Source organism: Nycticebus coucang, chromosome 7, assembly GCF_027406575.1.
Source record: "Nycticebus coucang isolate mNycCou1 chromosome 7, mNycCou1.pri, whole genome shotgun sequence".
In the NCBI taxonomy this organism is placed as follows: domain Eukaryota; kingdom Metazoa; phylum Chordata; class Mammalia; order Primates; family Lorisidae; genus Nycticebus; species Nycticebus coucang.
In genome coordinates, this window is record NC_069786.1 from 98,366,313 (window position 1) to 98,384,033 (window position 17,721).

General features: G+C 42.6%; 2 protein-coding genes across 8 annotated transcripts in view; one reads left to right on the forward strand and one right to left on the reverse strand.

The window, feature by feature from the left end:
• Positions 1-2,223, reverse strand: part of HYCC2 (hyccin PI4KA lipid kinase complex subunit 2) — a 97,289-nt gene extending 95,066 nt beyond the window's left edge. For 2 of the 4 annotated variants that reach the window (XM_053596618.1, XM_053596621.1), the window contains exon 1: positions 2,024-2,173. The gene's annotated coding sequence lies outside the window, so the exon portion shown is untranslated. The other 2 variants (XM_053596617.1, XM_053596620.1) reach the window with 2 other exon arrangements.
• A 148-nt stretch (positions 2,224-2,371) lies between these two features.
• Positions 2,372-14,908, forward strand: NDUFB3 (NADH:ubiquinone oxidoreductase subunit B3). Of its 4 annotated transcripts, none has more exons than XM_053596658.1 (3): positions 2,372-2,547; positions 11,396-11,537; positions 14,616-14,908. In XM_053596658.1, the coding sequence occupies exons 2-3, from the start codon at positions 11,398-11,400 to the stop codon at positions 14,770-14,772; spliced, it is 297 nt and encodes a 98-aa protein (XP_053452633.1). In that variant the 5' UTR covers positions 2,372-2,547; positions 11,396-11,397; the 3' UTR covers positions 14,773-14,908. The 4 variants fall into 4 exon arrangements, with proteins under 4 accessions (XP_053452633.1, XP_053452632.1, XP_053452634.1 ...); XM_053596657.1 differs by having other exon boundaries at positions 2,376-2,672; XM_053596659.1 differs by lacking the exon at positions 2,372-2,547 and adding an exon at positions 2,757-2,887.
• The last annotated feature ends 2,813 nt before the right edge of the window (positions 14,909-17,721 follow it).

A 17,721-nucleotide genomic window follows, 5' to 3' on the forward strand; every position in this document is an offset into this window, starting at 1 on the left:
GAGTAGGCTGGTTACATAATAAGAACACACACACACAGACACACACACACACACACACACCGCACCATGCATAAAGGCAAGGATTTGGTCACAGGTACTCAAAACACTACAGAATTGCACCTAAAATAGAACCAGAAGTTTCCTTTGTGACAGAGAGTATTACTCTGTAAAAAGACAGGAAAAAGTGAAACCACAAGTATCAATTAAAATTTTTACCTAAAGCACTGAAAAATATCTCAGTACTCTGAACATTTCTGAACAAATTCTAATGACCTACTTCTCTTCCACCAAATGATATTTTGAGGGAAATATTGAAATTTTGACTTAGGTTCATATATAGTAATATAAATTATCATGAATAGAAGAAAAAAAAAATCTTTAGCTGGGCGTTGTGGCCGGTGCCTGTAGTCCCAGCTACTCGGGAGGCTGAGGCAAGAGAATCACCTAAGCCCAGGAGTTGGAGGTTGCTGTGAGCTGTGTGAGGCCACGGCACTCTACCGAGGGCCATATAGTGAGACTCTGTCTCTACAAAAAAAAAAAATAAAATAATAATAATAAAAGAAAATCATAAAGTTTTTCTGACATGTAGAACTAAAATAAGCTCAGGACAATTATAAATGCGCTACTACTACATTAGATCTTATCTTCTAAGATAAAGGCAACATTTCAAACAGCTTACATTTTAACCATTTATAATGCTGCTTCTTTTTTTTTTTTGTAGAGACAGAGTCTCACTTTATGGCCCTCGGTAGAGTGCCGTGGCCTCACACAGCTCACAGCAACCTCCAACTCCTGGGTTTAAGCGATTCTCTTGCCTCAGCCTCCCGAGCAGCTGGGACTACAGGCGCCCGCCACAATGCCCGGCTATTTTTTGGTTGCAGTTTGGCCGGGGCTGGGTTTGAACCCACCACCCTCGGTATATGGGGCCGGCGCCTTACCGACTGAGCCACAGGCGCCGTCTATAATGCTGCTTCTAAAACTGTTTTTCAGTGAACTATAAAATCAAGTTTTTATGTAGTTTGTCCTTCCATAACACACACTAAATGGAAGTCCTATTTTAATTTCATAATGCAAACAATGAATTATAGGTACGTAAAACCTTTTTAAAACAATTTATAGATAAGTATCTCTACAAATACATTTTACCTCAAAGAAGTTACTTTTAAACCTAAGAAATAAATAACTCATAACTAGCTTTTCAGACTTAGCAAACTACTTAAAAGTTGAACTTTTTCCACCTCAATTCAGACCACCAACTTATTTTCACAGTCCCTAACAGTCACAGTTTCTGGCAAAAAAATAAATCAATCAATCAACCAACTAACTTTCTAATCATTTTCCACCTTGCACTTACCTCCTACTATAGAATTTTTAAGGCTCTTTCCTGAAGATTAAAAAAAAAAATGTTATCAGCCTCGACCTTCAAAAAAATTCATGAACCACAAAACATGAACCTGACCACATTCATCGCAAACTAACATTGTAGCTTATCCATCTGGGATAAGCTCTTCGTGATTATTCTCTCCTCCATGCTGTCACCCCTTCCCTTCTAGAGCCTGCCTGGGTTAAGAAGACACTGAAGCCAACGAAAAAAGTGTTCGGAAACATCAGTAGGTTGCAAGACCTCCTCTTCGAGGAGGGACAACCTAGTTGTTTGGGTAAATAACAGCCAAGGATTACATAACGTACAGCTGTAAAGAGTTTCCAGGATCTGACCATCAGTACATATCTTCTCCGTTTCCCCCTCCCCAGCTCAGGGAATGGCCCTAAGCAGCAATCCCTAGGATTTGTCTCAGGTGTCTGCAATGCCGCGTCCTTTTCTCGCTTGGGGTTTCTTAGAAGGTATTTCTCCAGTCCTCACTACATTGTCTTGCCCCCGCCTCGCCCCTCCCTCTCTCCCAGTGCCACCGCAGCCCCCTACCACCACCCGTCTTAGGTAGGCCCCCGTGTCACCCCACAGGGCTCAGCCTCAACGCGCTTCAGCTACTGCCTTCTCCTCCTCACGACCCTCCCGAGCTGCTACCTGGTTCACGAGAAGCTCCGAGATCACCAACACTCCGGCTCTCGTCTTCTTGGACCACCCTCGTCAGCTCCCCTCTACAGTTTCCTCAGCCGGAGAAAAAGAAAAACCCTCCTGATCTAGCACTTTGCGTCCCCCAAAGACAGCACCGCCGCCTACCTGTCACCCCGCTGTCTCCGGCTCCCTACCGCCACCGCCTCCCGCAGCAGCCTGCCAACTGCATTGCAACAAGCAGCCCCCTCATTGGTCGAGTGCACGCTCTCACCAACAGCCTCACTTATTGGCTGCAGCACGCCTGTGTCCCTCCTTCTGTGCAATGTCTAAAGATTCCGGGGTGGAACAAGGAAGACATCTCCTCTTCCCTGCCGTTCTTTCGGCCACAGTATTTCTGACTCCATCAGACTGCAGATGCACATACGTGGGGAAAATATCAACATTCAGCCTTTCTCATGTGATCTCCATCTGTTTCAGGAATCTTTGACTCATTACCGGAACGCTAAACGGCCCCTCCGCTTTCCCGCCGTAAGGTAGTCAAGATGACAATCTCCGTTTCCGGTGGGCTCTCTCGGGAGTGCTGAGTGTCCTGAGAGGTCAAAGCTGCTAGACGTTAAATTAGGGATTTGGTGAGAGACCCCTTGACTAGGAATAAGAGGTAGGCTTTATGCTGGGGAACCTGGAAAGGAAGTGGCTAAATGGAGAAGGACAGTGGGCGGGGAAGCTCAGGAGGGAAAGATGTCGAAGAACTGGCGAGAGAACTATGAAGTCCTAGTTTAGAGGTGGGGTATGTAAACGTGGTTGGAGGAAAAATGTAATGTTGCTGTGATTGTTAAGCACCACACTGCCCTGTAGTGTTTTGGGTTGGATGGGGTAAGTGGTATTTGGTTTGGTTTACCTTTGGATCGAACAAAGACCAAAAACGGCCTCAAGACTGAAAACGTGTAAAATAGAAATACGTGTAATTGCTGACTTACAAAATTGTATGGTTTTAGTTAAAATGTTCCTGCTATAATTGTTAACGATACAGTATTAAAGTGAAAAAAAAAAAACAGTATTCAAAATCACATCTAGTTTTAGAGCGCAAGCTATTTGTGTATGTTGTGTATGTACAGAGAGTGCCCAAACTGTGTGTACACATTTTAAGAAAGGAAATAACGGCCCCGCGCTTGTGGCTCAAGTGGCTAAGGCGCCAGCCACATACACCTGAGCTGGCGGGTTCGAATCCAGCCCGGGCCCGCCAAACACGGCTGCAACAAAAAAATAGCCGGGCGTTGTGGCAGGCGCCTGCAGTCCCAGCTACTTGGGAGGCCGAGGCAGGACAATCGCTTGAGTCCGGGAGTTAGAGGTTGCTGTGAGCTGTGATGGCACAGCACTCTACCCAGAGCGACAGCTTGAGGCTCTGTCTCAAAAAAAAAAAAGGAAAGGAAATAACTGTTAAATTCGTAATATTCAATGTATACCAATAACAGAAAATGAGTGCAAGTCACGTTGAGCACCTCTTATAATTGCAGAAGTCAAATCGAGTATTATAAATTTAATATAGTTTTTTCCTTACTTAAATGTGTATACATTTCGAGCCTAGCCTGAGCAAAAGCAAGACCCCGTCTCTACTAAAATAGAAAAACTGAGGCAAGAGGATCGCTTGAGCCCAGGAGTTGGAGGTTGCTGTGAGCTGTGACACCATGGCACTCTACCCAGGGTGACAGCTTGAGATTCTGTCATAAAAAAAGAAAAATGTGTATACAATTGTTTTGGCGCCCTCTTGTATATAGGGGCAAGGACTAGAAGGGACATTAAAAGTGGTAACAGTTCGCTTTTGTTTTTATGAAAGGAAGTTAGGATATATACTTGAAAGTGGTTGACTAAAATTTCGTGTAGTGGATGTGGCATTATTCTCTCTCTTTTTTTTTTCTTTCTTACGCAAAGTATTCCAGCACTTTTTCTGTACTACAGTTTCTTTTAGTGGAGGTTGGTCTCCAACAGACTTTTAGGTTCACTTCAGACATAGGGAGATAGTTTTTAAGGTAATCATTATCGCATGTTCTTTTTTCTTTCGTGTTCTTTCTTTATTGAACTACTGTTCTTATTTAAACAGCTTTGAAATGGAAATAACTGCTTTTGAGTCTTCTGCACAATTTAAGTCCCTTTTTCTAGTTTTATTTTTTATTGTCAAGTATACACAACATAAGAGTGTATAAAGCATATATACATTTTAATGAGTTACAGTCAAGCGAATGCTCATGTCACCACCCCTTAGATTCAGAAATAAAACATTGCCACGTATAGTCCCAGCTACTTGGGAGGCTGAGGCAAGAGAATTTCTTAACCCCAAGAGTTTGAGGTTGCATGAGCTGTGATGTTATGGCACTCTACCGAGGGCAACATAGTGAGACTCTGTCTAAAAAAAAAAAAATTGCCAATAACTTAGAATATGCATTCTTAACAAGGAAGATTGCCCTAGGAGGAGGTGAAAATTGGTTCTTGAGGTTGGGTGGGATGACTCACACCTGTAATCCTAGCACTCTGGAAGGCCGAGGTGGGTGGGTTGCTTGAGCTCAGGAGTTTGAGACCAGCCTGTGCAAGAGTGAGACCCTGTCTCTAAAAACAGCTGGGTGTTGTGGCTGGCACCTGTAGTCCCAGCTACTCCAGAGGCTGAGGCAAGAGGATCTCTTGACCCCAAGAGTTTGAGGTTACGTGAGCTATAACTCCATGGCACTCAGCCCCAGGGCAACTGAGTGAGATGCTGTCTCAAAAGAAATAAATAAATAAAAATTAGAAAAAGATACATGCACTTTGATCCCATTTATATTGACTTGAATAGAAAAAATACATAGCCAGGCATTGTAGCAGGTGCCTATAGTTCCAGTTACTTGGCAAACTGGCAGAAGAACCACTTGATCCGAGGAATTCGAGGTTGCTGTGAGCCAGGCTGACACCAAGGCGCTCTTGCCTGGGGCAACAGAGTTAGACTCTGTCACCAAAAAAAAAAAAGGAAAGAAGTAAAAGTCAAGCCACATAGGTAATCTTAAATTTTCAAGTAGCCATATGTAAATGTTTTTAAATTTCAGATTAATATGAGGGTGCCGATGATTAGGTTACATTGTTTACATTTGTTAGGTAAAGCCTAAATTGTAGTTGAGCCCTTCACCCAGGAGATGTATCCTATACCTTTACATTGTGCCCTTAAGGTAAGAGCACACCAACCCTCCTTCCTCCTCCCCCTTCCCCTGACTTGAATTTGATTTTGTTTCATATCGTAAAATGATTAAAGATAAGATTAATTTAAATAAAATATTTCATCTAATCTAGTATATTGAAAATATTATTTCAAGATGTAATCAGCATTAAAAGTTACTAAGTTTTAGGGGGGCACCTGTGGCTCAGTGGGTAGGGCACCAGCCCCATATACAGAGGGTGGTGTGTTTGAACCTGGCCCTGCCAGCTAAAACAGCAGTGGCAACTGCAACAAAAATAGCTGGGCAATGTGGCAGGTGCCTGTAGTCCCAGCTACTCGGGAGGCTAAGGCGAAAGAATTGCTTAAGCCCAAGAGATGGAGGTTGCTGTGAGCTGTGATGCCATGGTGCTCTACAAAGGGCAATAGAGTGAGACTCTGTCTCAGATAAAAAAGAAAAAATTACTAACTTTTGCTGGGCACAGTGGTTCACGCTTGAAATACCAGCACTTGGGAGGCTGAGGCTGGTTGCCTGAGCTCACAGGTTCGAGGCCAGCCTGAGCCAGAGTAAGACCCCATCTCTAAAAATAGCCAGGCATTGTAGTAGGCACCTGTAATCCCAGCTACTTGGGAGGCTGAGGCAAGAGGATCACTTGAACCCTAGAATTTGAGGTTGCTGTGAACAACAAAAAAAAAAGGTTACTAAGTTTTCATAAATACAAACACTGATCTGTGTTTCAATTTACAAGTGAAAAGGTAGATTCATATACCCAAATTGTTTGAATATATTTTAATATTTTCTGATAACTGATTTGAGAATCTGTTTTAAGATTAAAATTAACTGAAATTAAATTAAAATTCCCAGTTTCCCAATTGCACTAGCCACATTTTCACTTTTTTTTTTTTTTTTTTTGTGGTTTTTGGCCAGGGCTAGGTTTGAAACCGCCACCTCCGGCATATGGAACCGGAGCCCTACTCCTTGAGCCACAGGCACCGCCCACTAGCCACATTTTCAAGAGCCAGTGGCTACCCTATTGGACCGTGCAGAACCGGGAATGGAATTGTTGTCCATAGGTATTTGAATGTTCAACTTTTATAGGTCATCCCAATTTTTCAGAATGGTTGTGCTAAGTAACATTCTCACCAGCTGGGTGTAAAGGTGAAAGGAACATCACAATGTGTTTTTTCCAGTTGTCAAAATCTTGCAAGATAGGTTTTATCCTAATGTTTTATGAAAACAACAAAGTTCAAAGAGATTAAAGGTTAAGGGATTTGCCTTGGATTTCACAATTTTGGGGAGGGGGAGAGTTTCACTTTGTCACCCTTGGTGGAGTGCCATGGTGTCATAGTTCACAGTGACCTCAAACTCTTGGGCTAAAGCGATTCTCTTGCTCAGCCTCCTGAGTAGCTGGGACTACAGGTGCCCACCACAATGCCTGGCTAAGGATTTCACAAATATTAATAGTGCACAGTAGGAGAATTTTTTTTTTTTTTTTGGCCGGGGCTGGGTTTGAACCCACCACCTCTGGCATATGGGACCGGCGCCCTACCCGCTGAGCCACAGGCGCTGCCCCACAGTAGGAGAATTCTAAACTCTTTTCTCTTAAGTGATCAGGATATCATCGATTTTTGGCTATTCTGAAGTAGAAATAATTGCTACAGAAAATGAAAAATTTTCCCTAATAATAATGTTGTTCAACTTTTGGTTCTTTTAGAAAAAATTTAAATGTTATATTTGTAAATTTCTATGAAAGAACTTTTCCTTAAATATTTTAATTAAACAGAAAGGAAAACATTGAATTTATTTCTAAAACTTTGCGTAGGGTATGTACATGTTCATTTTTTTCAAAGATTTATGTTAACCAGTGTGATGAAAGTGTGTCAAACAGTCTGTGAAGCTAGTGAATGGTGCCCCATGATCATATCAATGTACACAGCTATGATTTAATAAAAAAATAAAAAGAAAAAAGAAAAAAACAAAGATTTATCTTTCAAATTACTTAATAGTTTGAGCACAGTAATAGAGTAACTTCAAAATAGTTTTCATCCCATAGTAATGTTTCAACTTTTATTTTCAAAAACAAACCACTTTATCAAAATTCTTTGGACATTTGTCTTGTAATTTCTGTCAAGTACATTGATACTCAATTAGGGTTGATAGTCTAGAATTGATAGTTGTCAAGTAAGGATTTGTCTTAGAATCCTTTAAACATTTTTTAAATGAAACATTATGGGCCAGATGTAGTGCCTCACACCTACAATCCCAGCACTTGAAAGGCCAAGGCAGGTGGATTGCCAGAGCTCACAGGTTCAAGACCAGCCTGAGCCAGAGCAAGACCTCGTCTCTAAAATTAGCTAGGCGTTGTGGCCGGCACCTGTAGTCCCAGCTACTTGGGAGGCCAAGGCAAGAGGATCACTTGAGCCTAAGAGTTTGAGGTTGCTGTAAGCTATGATACCAAGCACTCTACAGAGGGCAACAAAGTGAGACTGTGTCTCAAAATATAAGTAACTAGGGCGGCGCCTGTGGCTCAGTGAGCAGGGTGCCAGCCCCATATACCGAGGGTGGCGGGTTCAAACCCGGCGCTGGCCAAATTGCAATAAAAAAATAGCCAGGTTGGGCAGCGCCTGTGGCTCAAGGAGTAGGGCGCCGGTCCCATATGCCAGAGGTGGCGGGTTCAAACCCAGCCCCGGCCAAAAACCAAAAAAAAAAAATAGCCAGGCGTTGTGGCGGGTGCCTGTAGTCCCAGCTACTCGGAAGGCTGAGGCAGGAGAATCGCCTAGGCCCAGGAGTTGGAGGTTGCTGCAAGCTGTGTGACGCCACGGCACTCTACTCAGGGCCATAAAGTGAGACTTGTCTCTACAAAAAAAAAAAATGATAAGTAACTAAATAAATGAAACATTATTTTGTGTGTCTTTTTTTGAGACTGAGTCTCACTCATTCTCCTTGAGGTTGAGTGCCATGGCCTCATAGCTCACAGCAATCTCAAACTCTTGGGCTCAAGCAATCCTCTTGCATCAACCTCCCAAGTAGCTGGGACTACAGGCACCCACCACAACGCTCAGCTATTTTTTTTTTTTTTTTTTTTTTTTTTTAATTTGGCCGGGGCTGGGTTTGAACCCACCACCTCCGGCATATGGGACCGGCGCCCAACCTGCTGAGCCACAGGCGCCGCCCAACGCTCAGCTATTTTTAGAGACAGGGTCTCACTCTTGCTCAGGCTGTTCTCGAGCTTCTGAGTTCAAGCAGTCCGCCAGCCTCCATCTCCCAGAGTAATGGCATTATAGGCATGAGCCATTGCACTTAGACTGAAACATTATTTTAAAACAAATTGGGGACATGCATGGTGGTTCATACCTGTAATCCTAACACTCTGGGAGGTCGAGGTGGGTGGATTATTTGAGCCAAGAGTTGGAGACTGGCTCAGCATCTGTGGCTCAAGTGGCTAAGGCGCCAGCCACATACACCTGAACTGGCGGGTTCAAATGCAGCCCGGGCCTGCCAAACAACAGTGACAGCTGCAACCAAAAAATAGCCAGGCATTGTGGCGGGTGCCTGTAGTCCTAACTACTTGGGAGGCAGAGGCAGGAGAATCGCTTGAGCCCAGTAGTTGGAGGTTGCTGTGAGCTGTGATGCCACAGCACTTTACCCAGGGCGACAGCTTGAGGCTCTGTCTCAAAAAAAAAAAAAAAAAAGAGTTGGAGACCAGTCTGAGCAAGAGGAAGACCCTATCTCTACTAAAAATTGAAAAACAAGCAAGGCATCATAGCAGGATCAGCAAACTGCAGCCTACAGGCTAAATTCTGCCTACTTCCTATTTTTGTAAGGTCCATGGGCTAAAAATGATTTTTACAGATAAACATTTGCTTTACTAAGGAACATTAACTTTGAGCTCCAGTTAAGCAAAACAAAATGTTACCCCTAAAAATTCTGTTGCCTAGCAAGCATTGCTTACTACAGCTTCAAATTCCTGGGCTCAAATGATCTTCCTCTCTCAGCCTCCCTAGTACTTGGGATATAGGTGCTGGTTACCACGCCCACTTAATTGTTTCTATTTTTAGTAGAAACAGGATCTTACTCTTGCTCAGGCTAGTTTTGAACTCCTAACCTCAAGCGATGGTCCCACCTGGGTCTCCCAGGGTGTTAAAGTTACAGGTGTCAGGCACCTGCCTGGCCCAGATTTTTTTTTTTTTTCTTTTTTTTGAGGCAGAGTCTCACTTTGTCACCCTTGGTAGAGTGCCATAGCATCATAGCTCACAGCAACCTCAAACTCCTGGGCTTAAGCAATTATCTTGCCTCAGCCTCTCAAGTAGCTGGGACTACAGGTGCCCGCCATGGTGTCCGCCACAGCGCCAGGCTATTTTTAGAGATGAGGTCTCACTCTGGGTCAGGCTGGTCTCAAACCTGTGAGCTCGGGCAGTTCACCTGCCTCAGCCTCCCAAGTGCTGGGGTTACAGGCATGAGCCACCGCCCCCGGCCAGAATTCAGTTTTTTAATTAGGATACCAGTATAACCAAAATTATATTCAATTTTTAGTTATTATGTTAACTTTGTCAATAAAATATTTATAGAAATTTGTTTTCTCTATACATAACATAATATCCTTGATTTTAGCATTTCTGCTCACAGAACCTAAAATATTTATTATCTACCTCTTTACAGAAAAACTTACATAATCATGTATTTAAAAACAATAGTACTGCAGGCTCGGCACCTGTAGTACAGTGGTTACGGCACTGGCCACATACACCAAGTCTGGCAGGTTCGAACCCAGCCTGGGCCAGCTGAACAACCAAGACAACTGCAACAACAAAAAAAATAGCCAGGCGTTGTGGTGGGCACCTGTGGTCCCAGCTGCTTGGGAGGCTGAGGCAAGAGATCGCTTAAGCCCAGGAGTTTGAGGTGCTGTGAGCTATAATGCAACGGCACTCTACCAAGGGTCACACACTAAGATTCTGTCTCAAAAAAAAAAAAAAAAATAGTACTGCGTTCTGAAGGAAGTGGGTAAAAAACCTAGTATATGCAACATCTTGTTATGCATATTTATATATTACGTATGAAAACACTGAAAAGAGGAAAACAATATTGCTAAGAAATTAGGAGCCAGTTTCTGAAACCAAACTGCAAGGTTTAAATCTGAATTGTACTATTTACCTTTCAAAAGTTACTTAACTTTGTGATGAAAATATGTCAAATGGTATATGAAACCAGTGTATGGTGCCCCATGATTGCATTAATGTACACAGCTATGATTTAATAAAAAAAAAAGTTACTTCTTGGAGTCGTAGTACTGTCTTCATCTGGAAAATGGGGATAATTTGTAATCATTTGAAGAGTTGTTTTAGAGTTAATACATGGCATAGAATACCTGGCACATAAGGCTCAATAAATGTTTGCTATTATAATGAAGAAAGGAACTATCGAGACCAGTCTAAGCAAGAACAAGACCCTATCTCTACTAAAAATAGACAAAAAAAAAAAAGAATAAAAAACTAGTTAGGTGTTGTGGTGAGCACCTTAGTCCCAGCTACTTGGGAGGCTGAGGGAAGAGGATCGCCTGAGCCCAAAAGATTGAGGTTACTGTGAGCTGTGATGCTACAGTGCTACCCAGGGCAACAAAGTAAGACTCTATCTCAAAAAAAAAAAGGAACCAAATGATAAAAGGTTTCCTCCGAGTGGTGGGGTTACTGGTTATTTTTCTTTTTTATATTTTGTGTACATATTTGCTAACTGAATATACACCTCTTGTGTAATAAGACACTTTTATAAAAAATGTTTAACTAGAATTTTAAAATAATTGTATTGGTCTTATTTGTAAAGCATTAACTTTAAATGTTTCACATGAAAACATAAATGATACTGCTTGGCGCCTGTGGCTCAAACGGCTAAGGCGCCAGCCACAAACACCTGAGCTGGCGGGTTCAAATCCAGCCTAGGCCCGCCAAACAACAACGACGGCTGCAACCAAAAAATAGCTGGGCATTGTGACAGACACCTGTAGTCCCAGTTACTTGGGAGTCAGAAGCAGGAGAATCGCCTGAGCCCAGGAGTTGGAGGTTGCTGGGTGATGCCGCGGCACTTTACCCAGGGCAACAGCTTCAGGCTCTGTCTCAAAAAACAAACAAAAAAAAACCCCATAAACAATAAATTTGAGTATTTGATATTTATAGCCTGCATGTTTCTTTCTTATTTTAATCTTTTCCTATAGTCATGGCCCACGGACATGGACATGAACATGGACATAGGAAAATGGAACTTCCAGATTATAAGCAATGGAAGATAGAAGGGACACCATTAGAAACTGTCCAAAAGAAGCTGGCAGCACAAGGGCTAAGGGATCCATGGGGCCGGTAAGATGAACTAAGTAACTTAGGTAGAACTGTCCTCGGTGTCTATGTACTTTTTCTTTTTCCTTTTATTGTCTTTTTTTTTTGAGACAGAGTCTCACTCTGTTGCCCAGACTAGAGCACCACCATGGTGTCAGCTTGGCCCACAGCAACCTCAAACTCAACGGCTCAAGGGATATTCCTGCCTCAGCCTTCCCTGTAGCTGGGACTACAAGTGCCTGCCACAACCCCACAACCCATGGCTAAATTTTCTACTTCTAGTGGTGATAGGATCTTGCTCTTACTCAGGATGGCCTCAAACTCTTGAGCTCAAGCAATCCTCTCACCTCAGCCAGCCACAATGCTAGAACTATAAGGATGAGTCACCACACCCAGTCTTATGGTCCATCTTTTTTGTCACCTTTTAATTTTATATCCATTGTATGGATATTCCTCATTTTGTTCACCATTTATCTTTAGGGTTGTTTCTAGCTTTTGGCTATTTTGAGTAAACAAGTACAAGTCCATATGGACATATATTTGTATTCTTTTGGATAAATACCTAAGAGTGGGATTTCTGGATCATCTGATAAATGTATGATTATTTTTATAAAAAAACTCCTCCATTGTTTTCCAAAGTGGTTGTACTATGCATTGCCATCGGTAATATATGAGAATTTCAGTTGTTTAATGTCCTCATCAACACCATGTTTTATCGGTCTTTTAATTTTAGCCATTTTAGTGAATATAATAGTATTAACTCTTTGTGGCTTTAATTTGCATTTTCGTGAAGACTTAATGGTAATGAGAATCTTTTTTATATGCTTGTTTGTTGCTTATATTTTCTCTTAGGTAAAATTTCTATTCAAATATTTTGCCCATTCTATTTAGCAGAGTATTTTTCTTCTCATTGAGTTATAAAACTCCTTTATATATTGTGTCAGGTAGTAGTAGATCTCTTTAAGTTTTTTAAATTGTTTTAGCTGGTCTAAGTCCCTTGCATTTACATATAAATTTTAAAATAAGCTTATCCACTTTTACAAAAAGCCTATTTGTATATTAATGGAGATCATACTGAATCTGTTTCACATAGATTCACAACGTAAATATTTTATGTCTGCTTTGATTCAAAGTCATGTCGCATTGGGATAATTGATGTCTTAACAATGTTGAATCTTCTACCAACAGACAATGTAGATCCTCTGCAACTTTCTCAGAAGTATTTTGTTGCTTTATATACAGGTCTTGCGCATATTTTATTAAATTTATCCTGAATTAGTACCTTTTTTATGCTACTGAAAGTAGTATTTTTAAATCTCAGTTTCTAATCCTTTCTATTCCTAGATTACTGAGAGTTTTGTTTTATTATTATTAATGAGTGTTGAATTGCGTTAAATGCTTTCTCTATATCTATTAAAATGCTCACACAGTTTTTTTCTTTTTTATTCTAAAGGTGAATGGCTTTTATTGATTTTTTTCCAAATAATAAGCCAATCTTGCATTCCTGAGGTGAACTCTACTTCATCATGATGTATTATCCTTTTCTATATTGCTAGATTTAATTTTCTAAAATTTTGGTGAGAGTGTTCACACCTGTGATCCTAGCACTTTGGGAGACTGAAGGATGAGGACCACTGGAGCCCAGGAGTTCAAGACCAGCCTGGGCAACATAGTAAGGCACTGTCTCTATAAAAAGCGAAAAAATTAGCTGGTGCAGGTACATGCACCTTCGCTTCCAAGTACTCAGGTAGCTGAGGCAGGAGGAATGCGTGAGCCCAGGAATTTAAGGTTGCCAATGCACTCTAGCCAGAGCAACGGAGGGTGACCCTGTCTCAACAACAACAAAAAAATATGTTCAGCTATGTTCATGAGGGATATTCTGCAGGGTTTTTTCCTTCTGACATCTTTGTATGATTTTGGTATCTAAATTAGATTCAATGAGGTCTTATATTTTCTCATAAGTTAGATTTTTAGAGTTAAGTGGTTTTTGTTTTTCATAACATCTTTTTTTTTTTCACTGAATTGTCCTTATCTATGTGAAGACTTTTTTCCTAGAGCTTTCTGACTTCTGTTTACTACTCTATTCAGAATACTCAGAAGAATGTTTGCCAGAGCAAGAAATCAGTCTTCTAAAGTTCAGGCTGCTATGACAGGGAAAAGCTGCAATCCTCTTGAATATTAATAGCGATGTCAAGTGTTAACATACTTCTATGCCAAAATATATCACACAGGAACCTGTTTAATCTTTGTAACAACACTATAAAGTAGATAATAATCATCATTGACTAGAAGAGGAAGCAGACCTGGACAGGTTAAGTATCTTGCCCAGCCTGAAATACTATAAATCTAGTGTAAGTGGCAGAGCAAAGATTAATGCTCAAGTCTCTAACTTCATCTTTCATTTTTTATGATGTTGTAATGACTAGTATGAGCAGAGCCATCTAGCTGACCTGTGATGGATAGGCTGAAGGAGGGTTGTAGTTGAAAGTTCTATTAACTCCTGAGTAGTTAGACAGTGAAATGTGACATTATTAAGTGGGTTTTTTTTTTCTTTTATATGTGAGAATTGGGCATATATACTTAATATATATATTAAGATACATACTTAATTATCCTATGCCACAGAAAGATTCCTATTGTGATCCACTCGTCTTATATAGAGTTGCATTTAACTGTGTTAGAAAGATGAAAATTCATGGGCGGCGCCTGTGGCTCAGTCGGTAGGGCGCCAGCCCCATATACCGAGGGTGGCGGGTTCAGACCCGGCCCCTGCCAAACTGCAACCAAAAAATGGCCAGGCGTTGTGGCGGGCGCCTGTAGTCCCAGCTACTTGGGAGGCTGAGGCAAGAGAATCGCTTAAGCCCAGGAGTTGGAGGTTGCTGTGAGCTGTGTGAGGCCACGGCACTCTACCGAGGGCCATGAAGTGAGAAAAAAAAGAAAGATGAAAATTCAATTTATTCTATTCAATGAATATACATAAGTTATGTGGGGGTCAAGCAGGTTGGCTCACGCCTGTAATCCTACACTCTGGGAGACTAACGTGGGAGAATCTCCTGAGCTCAAGTTTTGTGTGATTATAATTTCCCTTTTTTTTCCCTGTAGGAATGAAGCTTGGAGATACATGGGTGGCTTTGCAAACAATGTTTCCTTTGTTGGTGCTTTATTAAAAGGATTCAAATGGGGATTTGCTGCATTTGTGGTAGCTCTAGGGGCTGAATATTACCTGAAGTCCCAGAACAAAGATAAGAAACATCACTAAAGATAATACCTGGACATATCTTACTGGTTTCTTAACTCTCTTATAAAATTAAGATTTCTTCACTATAGCCTATTTGTCTCTGTGTTTGTCTCTTAAAGAATGTAAGTAAGATTTAATAAAGTAAGAAAAGCACATGCCAATCTGTTTTTGTTATTCTTTAAAAAAAAAAGGTATCTCAGGCCATATTAGATTTGATTTTTTTTTGGGGGGGGGGGTGTTTGCAGTTTTTGTCCAGAGCCAGGTTTGAACCCACCACCTTTGGTATATGGGGCCAGCACCCTACTCCTTGAGCCACAGGTGCCACCCAGATTTGATTTAGAATACATCAGAGGTTGGGGACCAGCAGTACAATCTGCATGTATCAGGCAGCCAGCATATATTTAACTCTAAAATAGATATGTTCACAGAAGTGTCCAGCCTTTTTTTCTCTGCTGCACGTTGGCAGAATAAGAATTGTCTTGGGACACACATTATATACACAAATACTAACAAAAGCTGATTAGCGGGCGGCGCCTGTGGCTCAGTAGGTAAGGCGCCGGCCCCATATACCGAGGGTGGCGGGTTCAAACCTGGCCCTGGCCAAACTGCAACCAAAAAATAGCCAGGCGTTGTGGCGGGCGCCTGTAGTCCCAGCTACTCGGGAGGCTGAGGCAAGAGAATCACTTAAGCCCAGGAGTTGGAGGTTGCTGTGAGCTGTGTGAGGCCACGGCACTCTACCAAGGGCCATAAAGTGAGACTCTGTCTCTACAAAAAAAAAAAGCTGATTAGCAAAAAAAAGGTCTGTGCCACAGATAAGCAAAAAGTCCTCACAAAATCAGCATGTGGCCTGTGGGCCAGCAGGTTGAACACCCCTGTTCAAAGGTTTCTAAATGGCAGTTGACCTTGCTGCTTTTATCATCCTCTTCAGGTGGTTTAGAGGGATGTAGCTTATACTATAAGTACTTGCTTCTGCCTGGTTCTGGTTGACAATCTGTGCATCATATTTACTTTTTGATTTCTGACATCTTGGCCAGCTGTTTATGAAGGGGATCTTCAGTTACATCTGCCATATCTTTCCTTGGGGAGGGGGGGTTGATCTATTCTGGTTATTCATGTTACCAGAGTTTTTCCACTAATTCCGTCCCATGATTATTTTACACCATTTGATTTTTCCCCTGGAGCTTTGTCGAGGACCCGTATAGTGCTATGGCCTGAGAAACTGGGGACCTGTTTGGTGTGGTGGGGCTAAGTGCTTCTGTCTTGTTTTCAGCTGGTCTCTGTCCGATCCTAGTGAAACAGTCACTCTGGGTTGAAGTCTCAGCTGTGGAGAAATACCAGCAATTAAGTCACCCCACCCCCCATAAGCAACAAGTGGAAAAGGAAAATCAAACCTTCCTATAACCACACACCCAGGGCACCACTTGAATAGTCCTCGGGCGATTGGCTCAGTTCAAAAGGTACAAATCAATTGTCTCAGTCAGCACCTGTGTCAGGTGGGAGAGTTCAGAGGCAGGGAGGGCACACAGCTACCAGAGTCCCTGGCTGGACGAGCGGGCCGGTGTGGAGTCAGGGTACAGGAGGGAGGACGCAGGGTTGCGCAGCTCCCGCAGTTCCTGGTCAGGGCATGCGGAGGCCTGGTGGGCTTGGGTCACGGGTTGGGGATCGTGGCGCAGCTCTTATGGAGGTCCGGGCGGCGCCAAGCCCAGGAGTTTGAGGTTGCTGTGAGGTGTGACACCACGGCACTCTACCCAGGGCAACAGCCCGAGGCTCCAGTGTGCCAAAACCAGTCTCACCCTGAGGGTTAAGGCTGTAATGCAGCTCAGTCCCCACCTTTAGACTGCTCAGTCACTAGGTTACTAGCTCCCGCCTGATCCCTGCTCTTCGACCCTGAGGGCAGAGCTTGCCAGGACAGTTCTCTCACAATGGCTCCCTCCAGCCCACAGCTGAACACTATTAGCTCTGTCCCGGGCCCTAGACAATGCCCAGAGTTCTCCACAGTCCTGCTCAAGCTTTTCCCAAGGCAGTTCAACTGAGTGCCAAGTCCAAAAACACGGAAACAGTTCACAGGTAAGGTCTTTCCGGTTTGCAGTCTCACTGCTGCTTGTACTTACAGCTGCTGGTGGGATTAGGTCTATCGAACACACGCAACCACTTACCAGTTTTCCACTGTTTTTGTCCTCCTCTTGGAGTCCCTTGCTGACTCCCTGTATCCTTAAAGGGATGATTATAGGCAGATCCTACCAGCCAGAGTTGCCTGGAGTCTTATCTCCCCAGACTCACCGTGCCTTTGCAGGGAAGCTGTTACTCGGCCGCCATCTTGGAAATCAAATCTCTTTTTTGCTTTCTGTTTGGCATTCAGTTGCTTATGATTCTCTGTGATGTCCCATCAGTAAGGATTTACTGCAAAGAGGAATTTAAGGAGAGGCCTCAACTTATCCTAATAACAAACAATGATAACCAGAACATACTCATAAGCCATTTGGAGAGGTCTAAAAAGGGCCTTGAGGCTGTGGTTCCTGTTCATGTCCCACTGTCAACAAAAGATAAGCTATATTCCATTCTTTTTTTTTGAGACAGAGTATCAATCTGTGCCTAGGCTAGAGTGATGTGGCTTTAGCCTAGCTCACAGCAACCTCAAACGCCTGGGCTTAAGCAATCCTCCTGCCTCAGCTTCCCAAATAGTGGGGACTATAGGCGGACACCACTTTGCCAGGTTACTTTTTCTATTTTATTAGTAGAAATGTGCTCTTGCTCTTGCTCAGGCTTGTCTCTAGCTTCTGAAATCAAGGGATCTTCCCTCTTCATCCTCCCAGAATGTTGGGCTTATAGGCACCATCCACCACACCTTTTTGAACAAAAAGGAGAATGGGGCTCGGCGCCTGTGGCTCAAGTGGCTAAGGCGCCAGCCACATACACACCCAAGCTGGCAAGTTTGAATCCAGCCCATGCCTGCCAAACAATAATGACAGC